General features: G+C 57.5%; 1 protein-coding gene across 14 annotated transcripts in view; it reads left to right on the top strand.

The window, feature by feature from the left end:
* ARHGEF11 (Rho guanine nucleotide exchange factor 11) overlaps positions 1–14894 on the top strand; it is a 115224-nt gene that overhangs the window by 98617 nt on the left and 1713 nt on the right. For 11 of the 14 annotated variants that reach the window (XM_021089639.1, XM_021089642.1, XM_021089640.1 and 8 more), the window contains 18 exons: positions 2392–2571; positions 2659–2706; positions 2917–3104; positions 3386–3532; positions 3798–3877; positions 3970–4095; positions 4561–4678; positions 5774–5952; positions 6485–6560; positions 6875–7042; positions 8388–8478; positions 9471–9596; positions 10066–10127; positions 11038–11256; positions 11630–11992; positions 13051–13146; positions 13914–14161; positions 14397–14586. In XM_021089639.1, coding sequence (XP_020945298.1) covers positions 2392–2571; positions 2659–2706; positions 2917–3104; positions 3386–3532; positions 3798–3877; positions 3970–4095; positions 4561–4678; positions 5774–5952; positions 6485–6560; positions 6875–7042; positions 8388–8478; positions 9471–9596; positions 10066–10127; positions 11038–11256; positions 11630–11992; positions 13051–13146; positions 13914–14161; positions 14397–14586 — 2705 coding nt within the window. The remainder of the gene's footprint in view (positions 1–2391; positions 2572–2658; positions 2707–2916; positions 3105–3385; positions 3533–3797; positions 3878–3969; positions 4096–4560; positions 4679–5773; positions 5953–6484; positions 6561–6874; positions 7043–8387; positions 8479–9470; positions 9597–10065; positions 10128–11037; positions 11257–11629; positions 11993–13050; positions 13147–13913; positions 14162–14396; positions 14587–14894) is intronic. The other 3 variants (XM_021089647.1, XM_021089650.1, XM_021089652.1) reach the window with 1 other exon arrangement.

The following is a 14894-nucleotide window of genomic DNA, read 5'->3' on the forward strand; positions in this document are numbered from 1 at the left end:
CAAGAAGAAAAAGGGGGAAAGAGGCTGTGGCATTGCTCACATTCTCCATCTTTGGCCGGGTTCTAATGAGAACCCTGCTCTGGCACTGAAACGTACACTTGGACTTGACTTGGTCTTGACTGTGACATGACAGCCATCAAGTCATGTCTAAAATTCTACAGCCAGCACTTAAAGTGAGAACTGCCTGTAGTCAGAAACATCCCTGCACATTCTTTCTGTCACATTTGAGGTAGCATAAATGCGGTCTTGTGTATATGCAAATAGTTCCCGTGTACACTGCCAAGCTGGACCACATGCTGCACAGAAGCAAGGCAGCACATAGCAGCCCAGATGGTCAAAGCATTTCACCCCCAAAATAACCATTTACCAAACTCTTAAGTCAGACACTCCTGCTCATATGCGAGGTTACTCCTTTCTGTAATACTAAGTCTTTATAAGTTTAACACATGTTAAAGACTTTGGCAGTAGTGAGAATTAACAAAGATTTAGGCAGGATAAAGATTATATCTGCACTCGGGTGAGAGGTTGAGTTCTGATAGGACTGGGTAGATTAAATATACAAAGGATGTGATTGCTGGGGTGGGTATGGTTTTATAGATGTTTCAGATACACAGTTAGAAGATAGACTGTCAACACCTGGAGAAGATACTTGGGACCGTTTGTAAACTTGTGCCCTGAAAGTCGTTAGGTAACTTTGCCCTGAGACATGGTCCCAAATGTACTGAGCAGCAGCCTTTGGATCTGATGGTTATAAGCTCCCTGACAAGTTCAGAAGTGGCATCGGCAGCAATGGTGGGTCAGAGGCCGTCATAGACACTAAACAGGTAGAAGCACCACCCGCACCCACCCCAGTTCTGGGCAGGGGTTTAGGAATTTGAGGCCAGAGATGGGTTGAATACCTCGCTTGTTGGTGGGAACGTTCCTCGCTTCTGGGTACCAGTAACCTCCATTGTATGAGGTTTGTTGTGACACCAAAGTGACCCATGGGCACTGGCGAAAGTGTTTGGAGTTAGTCTGTGTCGGAATTGTTCTAACAGACTTCAGGGGGTGAGTTCAATAGGGAATCAGCTGTTAGTATGGTTTCTAATCCTGCAGACGAACCCTCAAGACCCAGGGAGGAGCGGCATTTTGGGGCCTCCGGCAGCTCAGAGAGACTTGAGAAATGGAGACCCAGCCATTTGGCTCCTTCATGGCAGCAACCTGCTGTGCTCTTAAGAGCCCTCCAGACTCTCCAGGCCGTCTGTGGTCCTAGAGGCAGAGCAGGATGTAGATGAGTAATAATGTCAGCAAAGAACCAGCCCAGCAGGGCCACGGGGGGAGGCACCATCCTGGGGCAGCTAGGGGTCAGAGATGGCGGCTGTCACAGGGCTGGTGCCCTGCAGGACTCAAAAAGAGCAGCACCCAGTCGTCAGCATCTCGCCAGGCCCCACAGACCCTCTGTGGTCAAGCCTGGCGGGCCAGGGAGCAAGTTCCTGCCCATCAGTACACAGGCCCCTGTCAGCACCCTCCTGAGTCATCTGCTCCCAGGAGGGGCCTGGAAGCCCAGAAAGGATGCCTTCAAGATAAGAATGGAAGAAACCCACAACCCACATCACAACTAGAGGAGTAGGAATCCAACAGCAGGTAGAATTTCTGAAAGGCAGTGTGGAGAATGAAAGAGTGTGAAGGATCCCTGGCCTGCGAACTTCCACGGGCCGCAAGCATGGCCAAAAAAGGGGGGGAAAAGAAAAACAAAAAAAACTGTGTGAAGGTGGAGCTTGTAAAAGATCTCGTAGAAGGAGAGAGATCCACCTCAGGCAGAGTCCGAGGCAGGACATGAACTCCCAGCCTCTGTTCCAAAGCAGAGGGTGGGAGTTCCCTGGTGTCCTAGCAGATGAGGATTCAGCGTTGCCACTGCTGTGGCTTGTAGTCACTGCTGTGGCTCGGGTTCAGTCCCCAGCCCAGGAACTTCTACATGCCACAGACTCAGTAAAAAAAAAAAGTCAAAGCAGAGGGCAAGATGGGCTGGCCACAAGACGGCCCAGGGGCAGGGAGGGTGGGCCCTTGTGGTCCCTGATGAGGGACTTCAGTGTCCACAGCTTTCCTGTTGAGGCCTCAGGGTCTTTGGCATCTGGACACCCCACAAGTCTGATGGTTAGTCCCAGATTTCGCCTTCCTGTTAGGATCCCTTCCTGACCTGCCATGAGGAAAGTGAAGAGGCTATGCCCCTCACGCCTGGCTGGGGAGAAGGAGCTGTTAGCAAAAGCGGTTTGTCAGCTGAGCAGCACCTGCCGCCAGAGTTCGGGTCCTTTGGTTTGGTGTTTGGGGTGGATGCGTGCAGCACTGAGATGGGGCAGCAGATAAGAGCTGGCCAGATACAGGATCCCAAGGCCTCTTGCCCTTTCCATCCAGTTCACGCTCGGAGATTCGCCTGGGCCGCTCTGAGAGCCTGAAGGGCCGGGAGGAGATGAAGCGGTCTCGGAAGGCGGAGAACGTACCCCGCTCTCGCAGCGACGTGGACATGGACGCCGCCGCAGAGGCCGCCCGCCTCCACCAGTCAGCCTCGTCCTCTGCCTCCAGCCTCTCCACCAGGTGGTCAGGGCTCAGTGGCTCAGCCTGCTGATGGGGGGTCGGGGGGCAGCGGCAGAGGGTGGCTGAGAGTTGACATTCTCTCCACAGGTCTCTTGAGAACCCAACCCCTCCCTTCACCCCCAAAATGGGCCGTAGGTGAGTGAGGACAGGCCTGGTAGGTATCCGTGTCCCCGCCATGCTCGGCTGCCCCTGCCCTCTTCCAGTGGCTGGTCAGTGGTGCAGCTCCTCTTCGTGGCCTGCTGGTTTCCCATAGGCCCAGGGCAGGCAGGTGGGGCAGGAGAGGGAAGGAAAAACCCCACGTTTGCATTCTTCCTCCGAGTGATGCTGAGCTGCTTGTTCCCCCAGGAGTATTGAGTCCCCCAGCTTGGGGTTCTGCACAGATGCCCTCCTCCCCAACCTCCTGGAAGATGATCTGGGCCATCTGTCTGATCTGGAGCCAGAGCCAGATGCCCAGAACTGGCAGCACACAGTGGGCAAGGATGTGGTGGCTGGGCTAAGCCAGAGGGAGATTGACCGGCAGGAGGTCATCAACGGTGAGGACCAGCTCCACCTCCCCCCGTCCACCCCAACTCATGTGGGAACAGGTGCAGAGCATCTCAGATGCAGAGGGTGGTAGAGAACACAGGATGGGGCCCTGGGGGCAGGACTGTCGATGCTGCGGTTCTCGCCAGCCCTGGGGAGAGAGGAGTTGATGCGCCATCTGAAACCAGCACCAAAGGTATAGGGGTTCAGAGGTCTCAGTTGTGACTCTAGATCCTTGCTAATTGGTTTTCTTCCCACCTCTCTGCCCCTCCTCGTCACTACCCCCGCTCAGAGCTGTTTGTGACAGAGGCTTCCCATCTGCGCACACTCCGGGTCCTGGACCTGATCTTCTACCAGCGGATGAAGAAGGAGGGCCTACTGCCCCGGGAGGAGCTGGCCCGGCTCTTCCCCAACCTGCCCGAGCTCATCGAGATCCACAGTGAGGAGCCCGCCCCGCCTCCCCCTTCCCTGGCCAGCCTTCAGGTTCCTGCTCTGGTCTCGCCCGCCCCCACCCCCTCCCTGAGCAGATAGGCCCCGCCAGTCCTCTTTGGTGGGAGAACCTGATGTTCAGCCTGAAGCCAGCATTCCAGCTCCCCCATAAGTGAAATGGCTTCCGGACCCTTCCCCATGGCACTTCTCTCATCGCAGAGAGCCCGGCCGGGCAGCTTCACCCCAGGCACTTGTGTCTCTTCTCTTCGCCCCAGATTCCTGGTGTGAAGCCATGAAGAAGCTCCGGGAGGAGGGCCCCATCATCAAAGAAATCAGTGACCTCATGCTGGCCCGGGTATGGCCACCAGGCCTGGAGGAGGCGGGGGGTGGGGGCAGGGGGTCCCAGGCAGGGGTATGAGGCCGAGTGGTGTCTGTTCTGCCTCTCAGTTCGACGGCCCTGCCCGGGAGGAGCTCCAGCAGGTGGCCGCGCAGTTCTGCTCCTATCAGTCCATCGCTTTGGAGCTGATCAAGACCAGGCAGCGCAAGGAGAGCCGGTTCCAGCTCTTCATGCAGGTGCTGCTCGTTGCCTCTAAAAGCAGCCAGTTCAGTCACAGCGCAGCAGAGCTGAGGGGGAAAGTTAACTAATTCGCCCGGCGTCTCCCCAGCTCTCCTCCCGGCCCCAGCTCTGGGTGCCTTGGCCTCTTGTCTCTGCCAGGGAGGGTAACCCAGCAACTTGCTGCACCCTCCACACCCTCCCCCACCCTGCTGTTCAGAAACACCGACACATACCCACCCCCAGGACAGATGCTCTGGACTTGCCGTCAGAAGGGCCCCCTCACCATAGCCCTTCCTGGGTTGTTGTCGCCCCACCTCCACCAACCTCACTCTAAGTATTTAAGCAAGAAGCTGTCACCACTACTTCTCAGTGACCCTCTGGGATTAGGACCTGTCTGGCATTTGCACCCTCCTCCGGGTCCTGAGCCGCAGGCCAGCTCCTACCCTGGGCTCACATCTTTCTCTGTGCCTCCTTCCATCCAGGAGGCCGAGAGCCACCCTCAGTGCCGGCGGCTGCAGCTTAGAGACCTCATCATCTCCGAGATGCAGCGGCTCACCAAGTACCCTCTGCTGCTGGAGAACATCATCAAGCACACGGAAGGTAGGGCTCAGCTCAGACCCTGCTTCTAGCACCGACTTGCTCTGTGACCTGCGCAAGTCACTTGCCCTCTCTGGTCTTCAAGTCTTCATCCTTGTGTTGTCAGGGTCAGTCTCAAAAAAAGATGATTATAAATGTGCTTTGGGAGTTCCCCTCATAGCTCAGCAGTTAATGAACCCGACTAGCATCCATGAGGACTTGGGTTTGATCCCTGGCCTCGCTCAGTGGCTTAAGGATCCGCCGTGGCCGTGAGCTGTGGTGTAGGTTGCAGACGCAGCTCGGATCCCGCGTTGCTGTGTCTGTGATGTAGGCCAGCAGCTAACAGCTCCGATTCAACCCCTAGCCTGGGAACCTCCATGTACCACAGGTGCGGCCCTAAAAAGACAAAAGACCAAAAGTAAATAAATAAATAAATAAATGGCAAAAGTTAGGTGCTCAGTAGCAGGAGGAGGGAAGGGCCGCCTGTGGCCTCTGTGGGGCCTCTGCACATCAGTGGAAAGCCTCTGATCGGACGCGGGTTGGCACACAGGGGCGCCGCGGCTCCTCTGATGATCGTGGTCCCCCACCAGAGGCCTTGGCTGGATTTTAACCCCATCCATCCCCCCGCCGGACATCTCTGCGCAGTGCACTAAAGATACAGTTGTGCGTGGTTACTCCAGAGGAGTGCCAAAAAGAAAGTCTAGCCCCAGGTTGCCACTGTCCCTGGGATCCTGAGTACCTTTTCGCCACCTTCAAATTTGGGCCATCGATGTCTGGATGTAGAAGTGGGAAGAACTGCAGTCTGGTTTGAACAGGTGTTGCTAGAGGGAGGCACCATCATTACCGTTACCCAAAGCCCCCCTCCTTCCCACCCCCACCCCACAAAGCTCGTTGTGGTCTAGGCAGGAATTCCTGGGAGCCATCAGCAGTGCTCTGAAACCCAGGGACCCTCGGTATGAGTTATCCTTATACTGTTAGGCAAGGGTGGCGTGTCTACGCCCATACCTGCTGGTTTGTGACAGGCCAGTCACCATGGCTGTGGGTAGCCAGGTACTGTTGGGCCCTGACACACTTCTCAGGCAGGAGCCCTAACATCCTCCTGTCTACCTCGATGGGTAGGTGGCACCACTGAGCACGAGAAACTCTGCCGGGCCCGGGATCAGTGCCGAGAAATTCTCAAGTACGTGAACGAGGCTGTGAAGCAGACGGAGAACCGGCACCGTCTAGAGAGCTACCAGAAACGCCTGGATACCACCTCCCTGGAGAGGGCCAGCAACCCCCTGGCAGCGGAGTTCAAGGTAGGAGGCAGAGGCTGCAGCGCCGTCAGCCCCACGTGCACACGTACTTCTCGGGCACCCCTTGGGGCAGAATTCGGGTCAGGGCGGGGAGGAGGCCTGGGCTGTCTGTGATGGGATGGCGAAGGGGGTCCCTCTGACCATTGTCCCCCCATCCCTGAAGAGACAAGAGCCTACAGGCCCACCGTAAAGGCTACATGTGAGAACTCGGCCTGGGCGAGCAGGGGATGGGAGTAAACTCGAGGTGGAGGTGAAGGTCATTCGGGAGGGAATAAAGCCGAAGGGATGGGCAGGTACAGAGAGTCGTCTTAGGAGGGTAGACGCAGGTGGTAGGCAGTCGAGAGGCCCCAGCCAGAGCCATGACTGTGTCCCCCAGCACTTGGCACGTGACCTTTGACTTGTCTGCATCCCCACATAAGTGTGAGGCACAGACTGTTCTGGGCTTGCCACTGATTCCCAGCACCTTAGCACAGTGTCTGGCCCAGAGCACGTTCTCAGATACTTGGTGAATAAATGAATGGTGTCTCCTTAACAGAGCCTAGATCTTACAGCCAGAAAAATGATCCACGAGGGGCCCCTGACCTGGAGGATCAGCAAGGATAAGACCTTAGGTAAGTGCAGGGGGCCCGGGGCTGAGAGGGGATCTAGGCTGTCCCCTCTCCCGATCATAAGCCCTGTATCTGGGTCTCTGGAGAGGTAGTAAGGTGGCCGGAGAGGCAGCTTGAAACACCACTGGAGATGACGGCTCAGGGCTCCTTCAGCACAGCCTGGGGAGGGAGGACCAAAAACAGTGGAGTCGGAGGTCACCAGACTCCAGGGCTTCCTAGACCCTGGGGATGGTCGTCCAAGAGCCTCTGGTACCCCATGCGTCAATGAGGGGTGAGCAGGCAACAGGGAACACCTCACAAGCACCACATCCCTCCAGACCTCCACGTGCTGCTGCTGGAGGACCTCCTCGTGCTGCTGCAGAAACAGGATGAGAAGCTGCTGCTCAAGTGCCACAGCAAGACGGCCGTGGGCTCGTCGGACAGCAAGCAGACCTTCAGCCCCGTGCTCAAGCTCAATGCCGTGCTCATCCGCTCTGTGGCCACAGGTACCCGTGAGGAGATGGTCCCAGCTGGCCCAGGCCTCGGGGCCATGATCCCTGTTACTCATGTCCAGCGAGCACTCAGTGATACGGGGCTGATCTGGGGCCATACGAAACTTCCTGGCCCTATTTGTTCCTTTCCTCCTACGCTGGCCCATCTAAGCAGGAGGATGTGGTCCAGCATGGTGTGGGGTGACGGGTAGGATGGGGGGACCAAGATGAAGATGGACAACCTGATGCAGGATGGGATCCGGGCATCTAGGGTGGGCTGAGGAGGAAGAGTGAGCAGCGTTGGGCAGGGACAAGCCTTTCTGCGACAAGAGTGAAGGGCAGGAGTTCCCGTCATGGCTCAGTGGAAACAAATCTGACTAGTGTCTGTGAGGATGCAGATTCAATCCCTGGCCTCACTCAGTGGGTTAAGGATCCGGCACTGCTGTGAACTATGGTGTAGGTCTCAGACGCAGCTCAGATCTGGTGTGGCTATGGCTGTGGTGTAGGCCAGCAGCTATAGCTCCAATTCGACCCCTAGCCTGGGAACCTCCATATGCCACCGGTACAGCCCTAAAAAGACCAAAGACCAAAAAAAAAAAAAAAAAAAAAGAGAGAGAGAGAGAGAGAGACAGGGAGAGAGGGCGGGGCAGAGCTCGCTTGCAGAGACCAGTGTACCCACATCCAGAGCCCAGTCCAGTGCTCAGAGCATTGCAGTGAGCAGCAGAGCTTGTACAAGAAGGACTCTGGAGCAAGAGCGAGGAAACCACATTCTCTGCACTTGCTTTTTTTCCCCTCTAACATGGGAGGTGATACCTGCCTCTAGGGGCAGGGGATATAAAGGGAGGATGGGTGTGATGTAGTTTTATAACCCCAAAGCACCTTACACCTGTCAGGAAAGCAGGAAGTAGTGGGGGTGGCTGTGAAGATGACCTTAGGGGACCCAGAATTGCCTATGTCCTTTTTGTAAATGAGCCCCAAGCAGTTCTTTTTTTTTTTTTTTTTTTTGTCTTTCTAGGGCCCCACCCACAGCATATGGAGGTTCCCAGGCTAGCAGTCGAATGGGAGCTGTAGCCGCCAGCCTACACCATAGCTCACTGCAACACTGGATCCTTAACCCACTGAGAAAGGCCAGGAATCAAACCCACGTCCTCATGGACGTTCAATTCGGGTTCATTTATGCTGAGCCGTGACGGGAACTCCACCCCAAGTGGCTCTGACGAGCCAGGTCCATCTCTCGCTGCCTTCTCCATCTGGTTGAAGGTCAGGGCTCCCGGTCAGCACTCTGTCGCCCTGGCCCAGGCTGCAGTCAGGCCTCTGCCACCCCCAGTGTGGACCCTTCTCCCTTCTCTCTCTCACACAGATAAACGAGCCTTCTTCATCATCTGTACCTCCGAGCTGGGCCCACCCCAGATCTACGAGCTAGTGGCGTTGACATCATCGGACAAGAACACGTGAGAATTGCTTGAGGGGTTACACGTAACTACCATCCTCTTGGGACATATGAGGATGTGGACAGTGAGGCCAGGGCTGAGCCCCAGGGCAGTCACAGGAGGAGCCTTGGCGGGAGTGAGAGAGAAGATGGACGTAGAGAAGCCTGCTGAGTGGCTGTCCTTGACCCATCAGTAGGCTGTGGTGCGGGGGTGGTTCTTAGCCTTCTTCCAGCCTTTCTGCTGCAGCTTTTCTTTCTCTGGTGCCTCTCCCTTTCCCTTGGCTTCTTCCCTTCTCTCATCAAGCATTTCTAATGCCTGCATTCTTTTTGTTTGTTTGTTTCGCTTTTTAGGGCCGCATCTGTGGCATATGGAGGTTCCCAGACTAGGGGTCTGATAGGAGCTAACAGCTGCCAAGCCTACACCACAGCCACAGCAACGCCAGATCCGAGCCACATCTGCGACCTACACCACGGCTCACAGCAACGCTGGATCCTTAACCCACTGAGCGAGGCCAGGGATGGAACCCACAACCTCTTGGTTCCTAATCAGATTCGTTTCCCCTGCGCCACGATGGGAACTCCAATACCTGCATTCTTCAAAGGTGTTTGCCTCCAGGACCCACACCCCCATGCTGGGCATCCACCCACCCGTGTCCCCTGACAGTGGCCAGACAGATGCAGCGTGGCTTGGTGGCAGGAGACAGGCTGAGTCAGACAGTTTTCTCAGGCTCAGGGCTTTTGTCTGTAAGATGTGGATAATGCTACCTCTTGAGAGTTATTTTGAGAGACCAAACAGATATAGAACCAAGCAGAACAGAGGGCTGGTATTTCGGAATTGGTAGCTGAGAGTACTAGAACCCCACGGGAGCAGCCTGTCAGGACACGAGGGAGGCGGGACGCCGCCGGGCAGGGCGTGAGGAAGCTTCGCAGCTCTGACCCACACTTGGTCAGGGGAGGTGCTGTGAGCCTCGGTCCATTCTCACCCCTGGTGCTCTCTGTTCCTACCGGCAACAGGTGGATGGAGCTCTTAGAAGAGGCCGTGCGGAACGCCACCAGGCACCCCGGAGCTGCCCCAACGCCCGTCCACCCCCCGCCCCCCGGCCCCCAGGAGCCAGCCCACCAGAGCCCCACACCCAGCAGGTGCTTAGGCCCCCAACCCCCTCAGCATCCCCTCTCCAAGCCACCTGTTTGCTGCTTCTAAGCCCTTCCCCACCTCCACCCCCAGGATGGGCAGCCTCTGCTGACAAATGTTAGCAGGCACGTGGAGGGAGGTACCCCACACTTTTGCCTTCTGTCCCTGCCTGCTCTCCCCTCACCATCCTTCCCTCCCCTGGCTGTAATGGAGACAGTGCCTGAGGCAGGGTGAGGGGGTGGGGCGCAGAATCAGGACCAGGCGAAGTGTAGCTGGCACCCATCCTCCTCTCCAGGTTACCAGCCAGACAGCAGGTGCTGAATCTAAACCCATCCCTTCTTAGACCCTGCGCCTCCATTGCGCCTTCTGACTCAGGAGGCCAGAGTGGAATTTCATGACCTGGCCGTCACCTGGCTGGCAGAGAGCCAGGATTCCCAGCGCAGGATCTCCTCTTACCCCAGCTGTTTCTTCCCTCAGGGTAGAGCTGGATGACTCAGAGGTGTTCCGAAGTGGACCAGAGCCTGAGGCGGTACCTGGAGGTAGGCCTTTTTGTCGGCCCAGGTAGGGAGGTGTGCAGGTGGGATGATGGGAGAGAGGCATCGGGCCAGAGGTGAGAGGTTTTGATAAGAGCAGAGAAGAAACGGTGAGAAAGAGAAAGTGTCTGGAAGAGGAGAGAGAACAGACTGGAGCGAGTGTAGGCCAGCTCCCTTGAGCAGAGCTTTCCACCTGGGCTCTGTAGGTGACAGGTATTTAGCAGGGGAGGAGGAGAGGCTGTCGGGTAGAGTCCAGAGGTTCCTAAGGGAGAAAGAGCTGCACTCGGAGACTCTGCAGGCCCTGGAATTATCAGGATGGGGAGCGGAGCTCAAAGGGCTGAAGCTACTGTCATGGGGCTGGCACGAGCAGAAGCGAGGGGGTCCCAGACAGGATTCGCATTGGGTTTGTATGTGAAACACCTTAGGATCTCGGGTTTAGAGAGAACTCTCCCCTGGCGGGCTCCCTGGCTGGGTGCCTTTTCTGTCTCCTTCTGCTTAGAATGCTTCGTCTAACCCCACATCCCCTCCAAGTCCTGTGCCCAGGTTAGCTTTGCGCCAGTGTGTCTTCTTTGACCACTCAGCTGAGTATCACCATTCCTGATCTGCCATCCCCTGCTCCGTAGCTCCTTCTTTCCTATAGCACGTCTCACCTTCCAGTTTATTTAGTTGACTTACTGATTTTATTTTTCTGTGTGTCCATCCACTGGAATTTAAGTTCCCAGGGCAGGGATCTCTGTTTTGTTTACTCATGGACGCCAAGAGCTGGGCCAGCGATTGGCCGTAGTAAGTGCTCCTTGAACATTGTGGAGTGGATCAGCTAGTGTTCCCAGCCCCCTGAAGCCAAAGCCGGGCTTGGGATCAGCCCGTTCGTGGCTTTCGTCTCCCCCTGCCATACACTGTCCTCCCACCCGAACAGGCCCTGGACCCCAGCAGAGGATCAAAGGGAAGCACCCAGCCCTGCTGGAGGATCCCGAGCAGGAAGGCAGCAGAGAGGAAGAGGAGCTGGGTGCCCTGCCTGACCCTTCCACCTCCCCGGATAGAGAGAAAAGGGGCAGCAGGACAAGGGACCCCATCCTCCGGCCCCTCCCAGGCCCTCTGTTCATGGAAGGACTCGCCGATGCAGCCCTGGAGGATGGTCAGTGCTTCATGGCCCCTACTTTCGGCCCCTGGCGCCCCAGTAGCGTGGCCAATGTGAGCGGGCAGCCGCCTCCACCCACTATCTGCTCAGAGGCTCTTTCTGTTGTGCTTGAGGAAAGATGAATGCAGGGAGACAACTGTCATTCTTGTCCCAACCCCCTCCTCCTAAGCTCACACCCACCACCACCACCCGCCGCTTGGCCAGGGTCCTCCAGCTCCACTTTGTGACCCAAGAAGCAGTTTCACCAAGTTGGGGGTGGGGGTCGGGGAGGGGAGCAGCGACCTCCCCACCGCCTCTGCACCGCTACCCCCACCATTGGCGCAGTGTGCGGTCCTGGGTCCGGGAAGCCATCACCCTGTTTCCCCTCCAGTGGAGAACCTGCGGCAGCTGATCCTGTGGAGCCTGCTGCCAGGTCACCCCATGGACCCACAGGCTGCTGGGGAGCCCGAGGACGACCTGACACCTACACCTTCTGTCATCAGCATCACTTCTCACCCCTGGGACCCAGGCTCCCCAGGGCGAGCTCCCCCTGGGGGTGAAGGCGACAATGCCCAGCTCTCAGGGCCAGAGCGGGGCCAGCCAGGGCAGGAGGACGTAGCTCTCCGTTCTCTGGAACACCTGCCCCCAAGGACCAGAAATTCTGGGATCTGGGAGTCTCCTGACCTGGACAGGAATCCAGAGGAAGAAGCTTCAAGCACAGAGGCAACAGGAAGTTACAAAGTTGTGAGAAAAGGTAAAATGAATTGGGTTGTCCACTGGGGAGACAAACACCCCAGTTTCGCTAGCATCGCTATGAGTCTTCCAGACGGTCCCTTTCTTCCCCGCCTTTATCCTGGAAACCGAGTTGGCACCGGAAGCAGAAGGGAGGGAGCCAGGTTGATACCATGCAGAGGCTTTGGGGTCGCACATCCGAGATGCAGAGCCCTAGGTCCATCACTTAAGATCCCTGTGACCTGAGGCAAAATTCTGGGTCATCTCTGGACTTCATTCTACAGCATGAGGATATTACCTACTGGCTGGCACAGATCAGCTACCAGCGTGACAGTTTCTGCCCGCATCCCTCACTGCCCTTCCAGTCCTGAGGAAAAGGAAAGGTCCTGGCACATCTCAGGAGCCTCATTCCCAGAAAGACAAGGGCAGGTGCTCACCACTGGTCATTGCACACAGCAGCCATGAAGGAGCTAGCGGGTGGGATGGAGAAGGCAGCGAGCCTGGAGGTGGAGCCCAGAGGAGGGGCCGCAGGACAAGGCTGGGAGACATGTGAGAGGGGAACAGGGGGCGAGGGAAGGCCCCCAGCTTGTGGAGGACGGAGGATGGCTTTAAGACAAGAAAGGGCAGCCCTGGCTGGGCTGGGGGCCCAGGGAGGGGAGAGGAGGCTGAAGAGGGGGAAGCCCAGTCTGAAGAGTGCAGCAGGAAAGGCAGATGCAGGGTGCTCATCCGGGCTGGGAGAGGGTCTCCTGCCTCGCCTGGTGCCCAGCTCTGCCTCCTTCTCCAGGAGCAATTTTCTTTCCCTCCACCCGAGGTCTGCGCTCACTCTCTCTTGGGTTTCTGGGACCTGGCCTTCCTTCTCTGTCCTCTGGTGAATTGGTGGAGCGGTTCTCTGCAGCTCCCCGGGGTGTAATCATGTGTGAGCCTGTGTTCACTTTTGTTCTCCCCTTTTTCTTTTTCTCCACACCCCCCCACCCCACTCCCCTCCCCCCGCCCTCCCTTCTCCTTCTCCTTCCTACTCTCTCTCCCTTCCCTGTCCTTCTCTCTCGGCCTCTGCTCTCCCTGGTGGTGGTGTCGGTGCAGCTGAGGTGGCAGGCAGCAAAGTTGTCCCCGAATTACCAGAGTGTGGCCAGTCAGAACCTGAGCCACCCGAAGTGGAAGGCGGAGCAGAGGCAACGGGTAATGAACTTCTCCTCGGAGCCAGAGACAGGCCAGGGCTGGAATTCAGGGCCTACGGGGGCAGAGCTGGGCATGGGGAGTTAGCGCCCTGCCTGCAGTCACGTGGGCCTAAAGATGGGGGGACAGAGCGTAAGCCAGCCCCTCATCGAGAGCTGGCACTGGCCCCGTTCAGAGCAGCAGGGGTAAGCAGCCTGGGTTTAGTCATGAAGGGGAGGCGGGGAAGCCTGGCCCAAGGGCCCAGTGTCCTTGGCTGATCTTCTGAGCCACCACTCCCCCCCCAGCAGCCACCATCCAGTGTCACCATGGAAAAGGGCTCACATGGCCTCCCAGGCTCCTGGGAGTTTACCTGTGCTTACTGCCCTGTTGGGGGCCCTCTGCACCCTTCTCTAGCTGTCACTGTCTCTGATGAGTTGAGGCATCTCTAGGACTGTGAAATAGACGGCGGTTGGGACAGGGGGCTGTGCAGACATTCCTCAGCAGAGCCCAAGATGGGCCTCCGTAAAGGACGCTGCTGCCCACCCCTTTCTCAGAAGGACCTAAAACCAGCCCGTCCACCTTCCCAGAGGGAACACCTGCCCTGCTCCTCCTCCTTTAACTTCCACCACGAAGCCTCTTCCCCTGGTCTGGGCCAAGCTGAGCAAATCGCCATCTCGAAGGCTCCGTGGAGGAGAAGGGCTTTGGGGAGACCGGCAGGCAGCGTGAGGGGAGCAAAGATGGCTTCGGCTTCCTCTCTTTGCCTCCTGAGCTCTTTGTCTTGCTGGGGACAGGGAACTGCTTTTACGTCAGCATGCCGGCGGGACCACCAGACTCCAGCACCGACTCCTTGGGGGCACGCAGGAGCCCCTCCCAGCCCGACGGCCTCCCTGCCTGGCAGACGGAGCCTCGGCCCCCGCCGCGGGGAGGCAGTGGAGATCAGAGGCACCCTGGCCACTCTCCCCCAAGCCTGGCCCTCAGGGACGTGGGTATGATCTTCCGCACCATCGAGCAGCTCACTCTCAAGCTCAGCAGGCTCAAGGTGAGTGGCTTGGGTCCCTGGAGGCCTCAGGCCATCACCCCAAGACCCGTCACCTGCACGAGTCAGCTCCACCACTTGTCTCCCTGGGAGCCCTAGGTCCTGGCCTCGGGCTCTACCCTCAGCCCACCCGGCCACCCACAGACCCAGCCCCATCCCCTGGACTCCAGAGCCCCTTGCCCAGGGCCCCCATGCACAGAGGGGCTGGAGAGCAGCTGTCCCCCCGCACCTCTTCCAGGACATGGAGTTGGCCCACAGAGAACTGCTCAGGTCCCTCGGGGGAGAGTCATCCGGTGGCACCACGCCTGTAGGCAGTTTCCACACAGAGCCAACTAGATGGACAGACAGCTCCCTGTCCCCTCCAGCCAAGGAACCCCCAGCCTCTGACTCCAGGGACAGTCACGAAATGGGGCCCTGCCCTGAGGACGGTGAGTGGAGCCCACAGGGTTAGGGTGGAAGGGGCAGGAAGAAGGCCATCGGCTGGAGAGGAAACACGGCCATGGGGCCTGAGGAGACGGAAGAGAGAAAAAGGAGCCCATTTCCCCCTGATTACGGTTCGTCCATTCACTCTATCAGCTCCACAAGAGGACATTTCAGGGAAGCCCCACAGAAGCTCCCCTAAACATAGGATGCTTAGAACTGAGCCCTGTTTTTCCTTGGCTTATGAAGATAACAAACCAGGGGAGCCTAGTCTCCCCTCTGAACCCTGCTCTTTTTTGTTTGTTTTGCTTTTTAA

The sequence above is a fragment of the Sus scrofa genome, chromosome 4, assembly GCF_000003025.6.
Source record: "Sus scrofa isolate TJ Tabasco breed Duroc chromosome 4, Sscrofa11.1, whole genome shotgun sequence".
Taxonomy (NCBI): Eukaryota; Metazoa; Chordata; class Mammalia; order Artiodactyla; family Suidae; genus Sus; species Sus scrofa.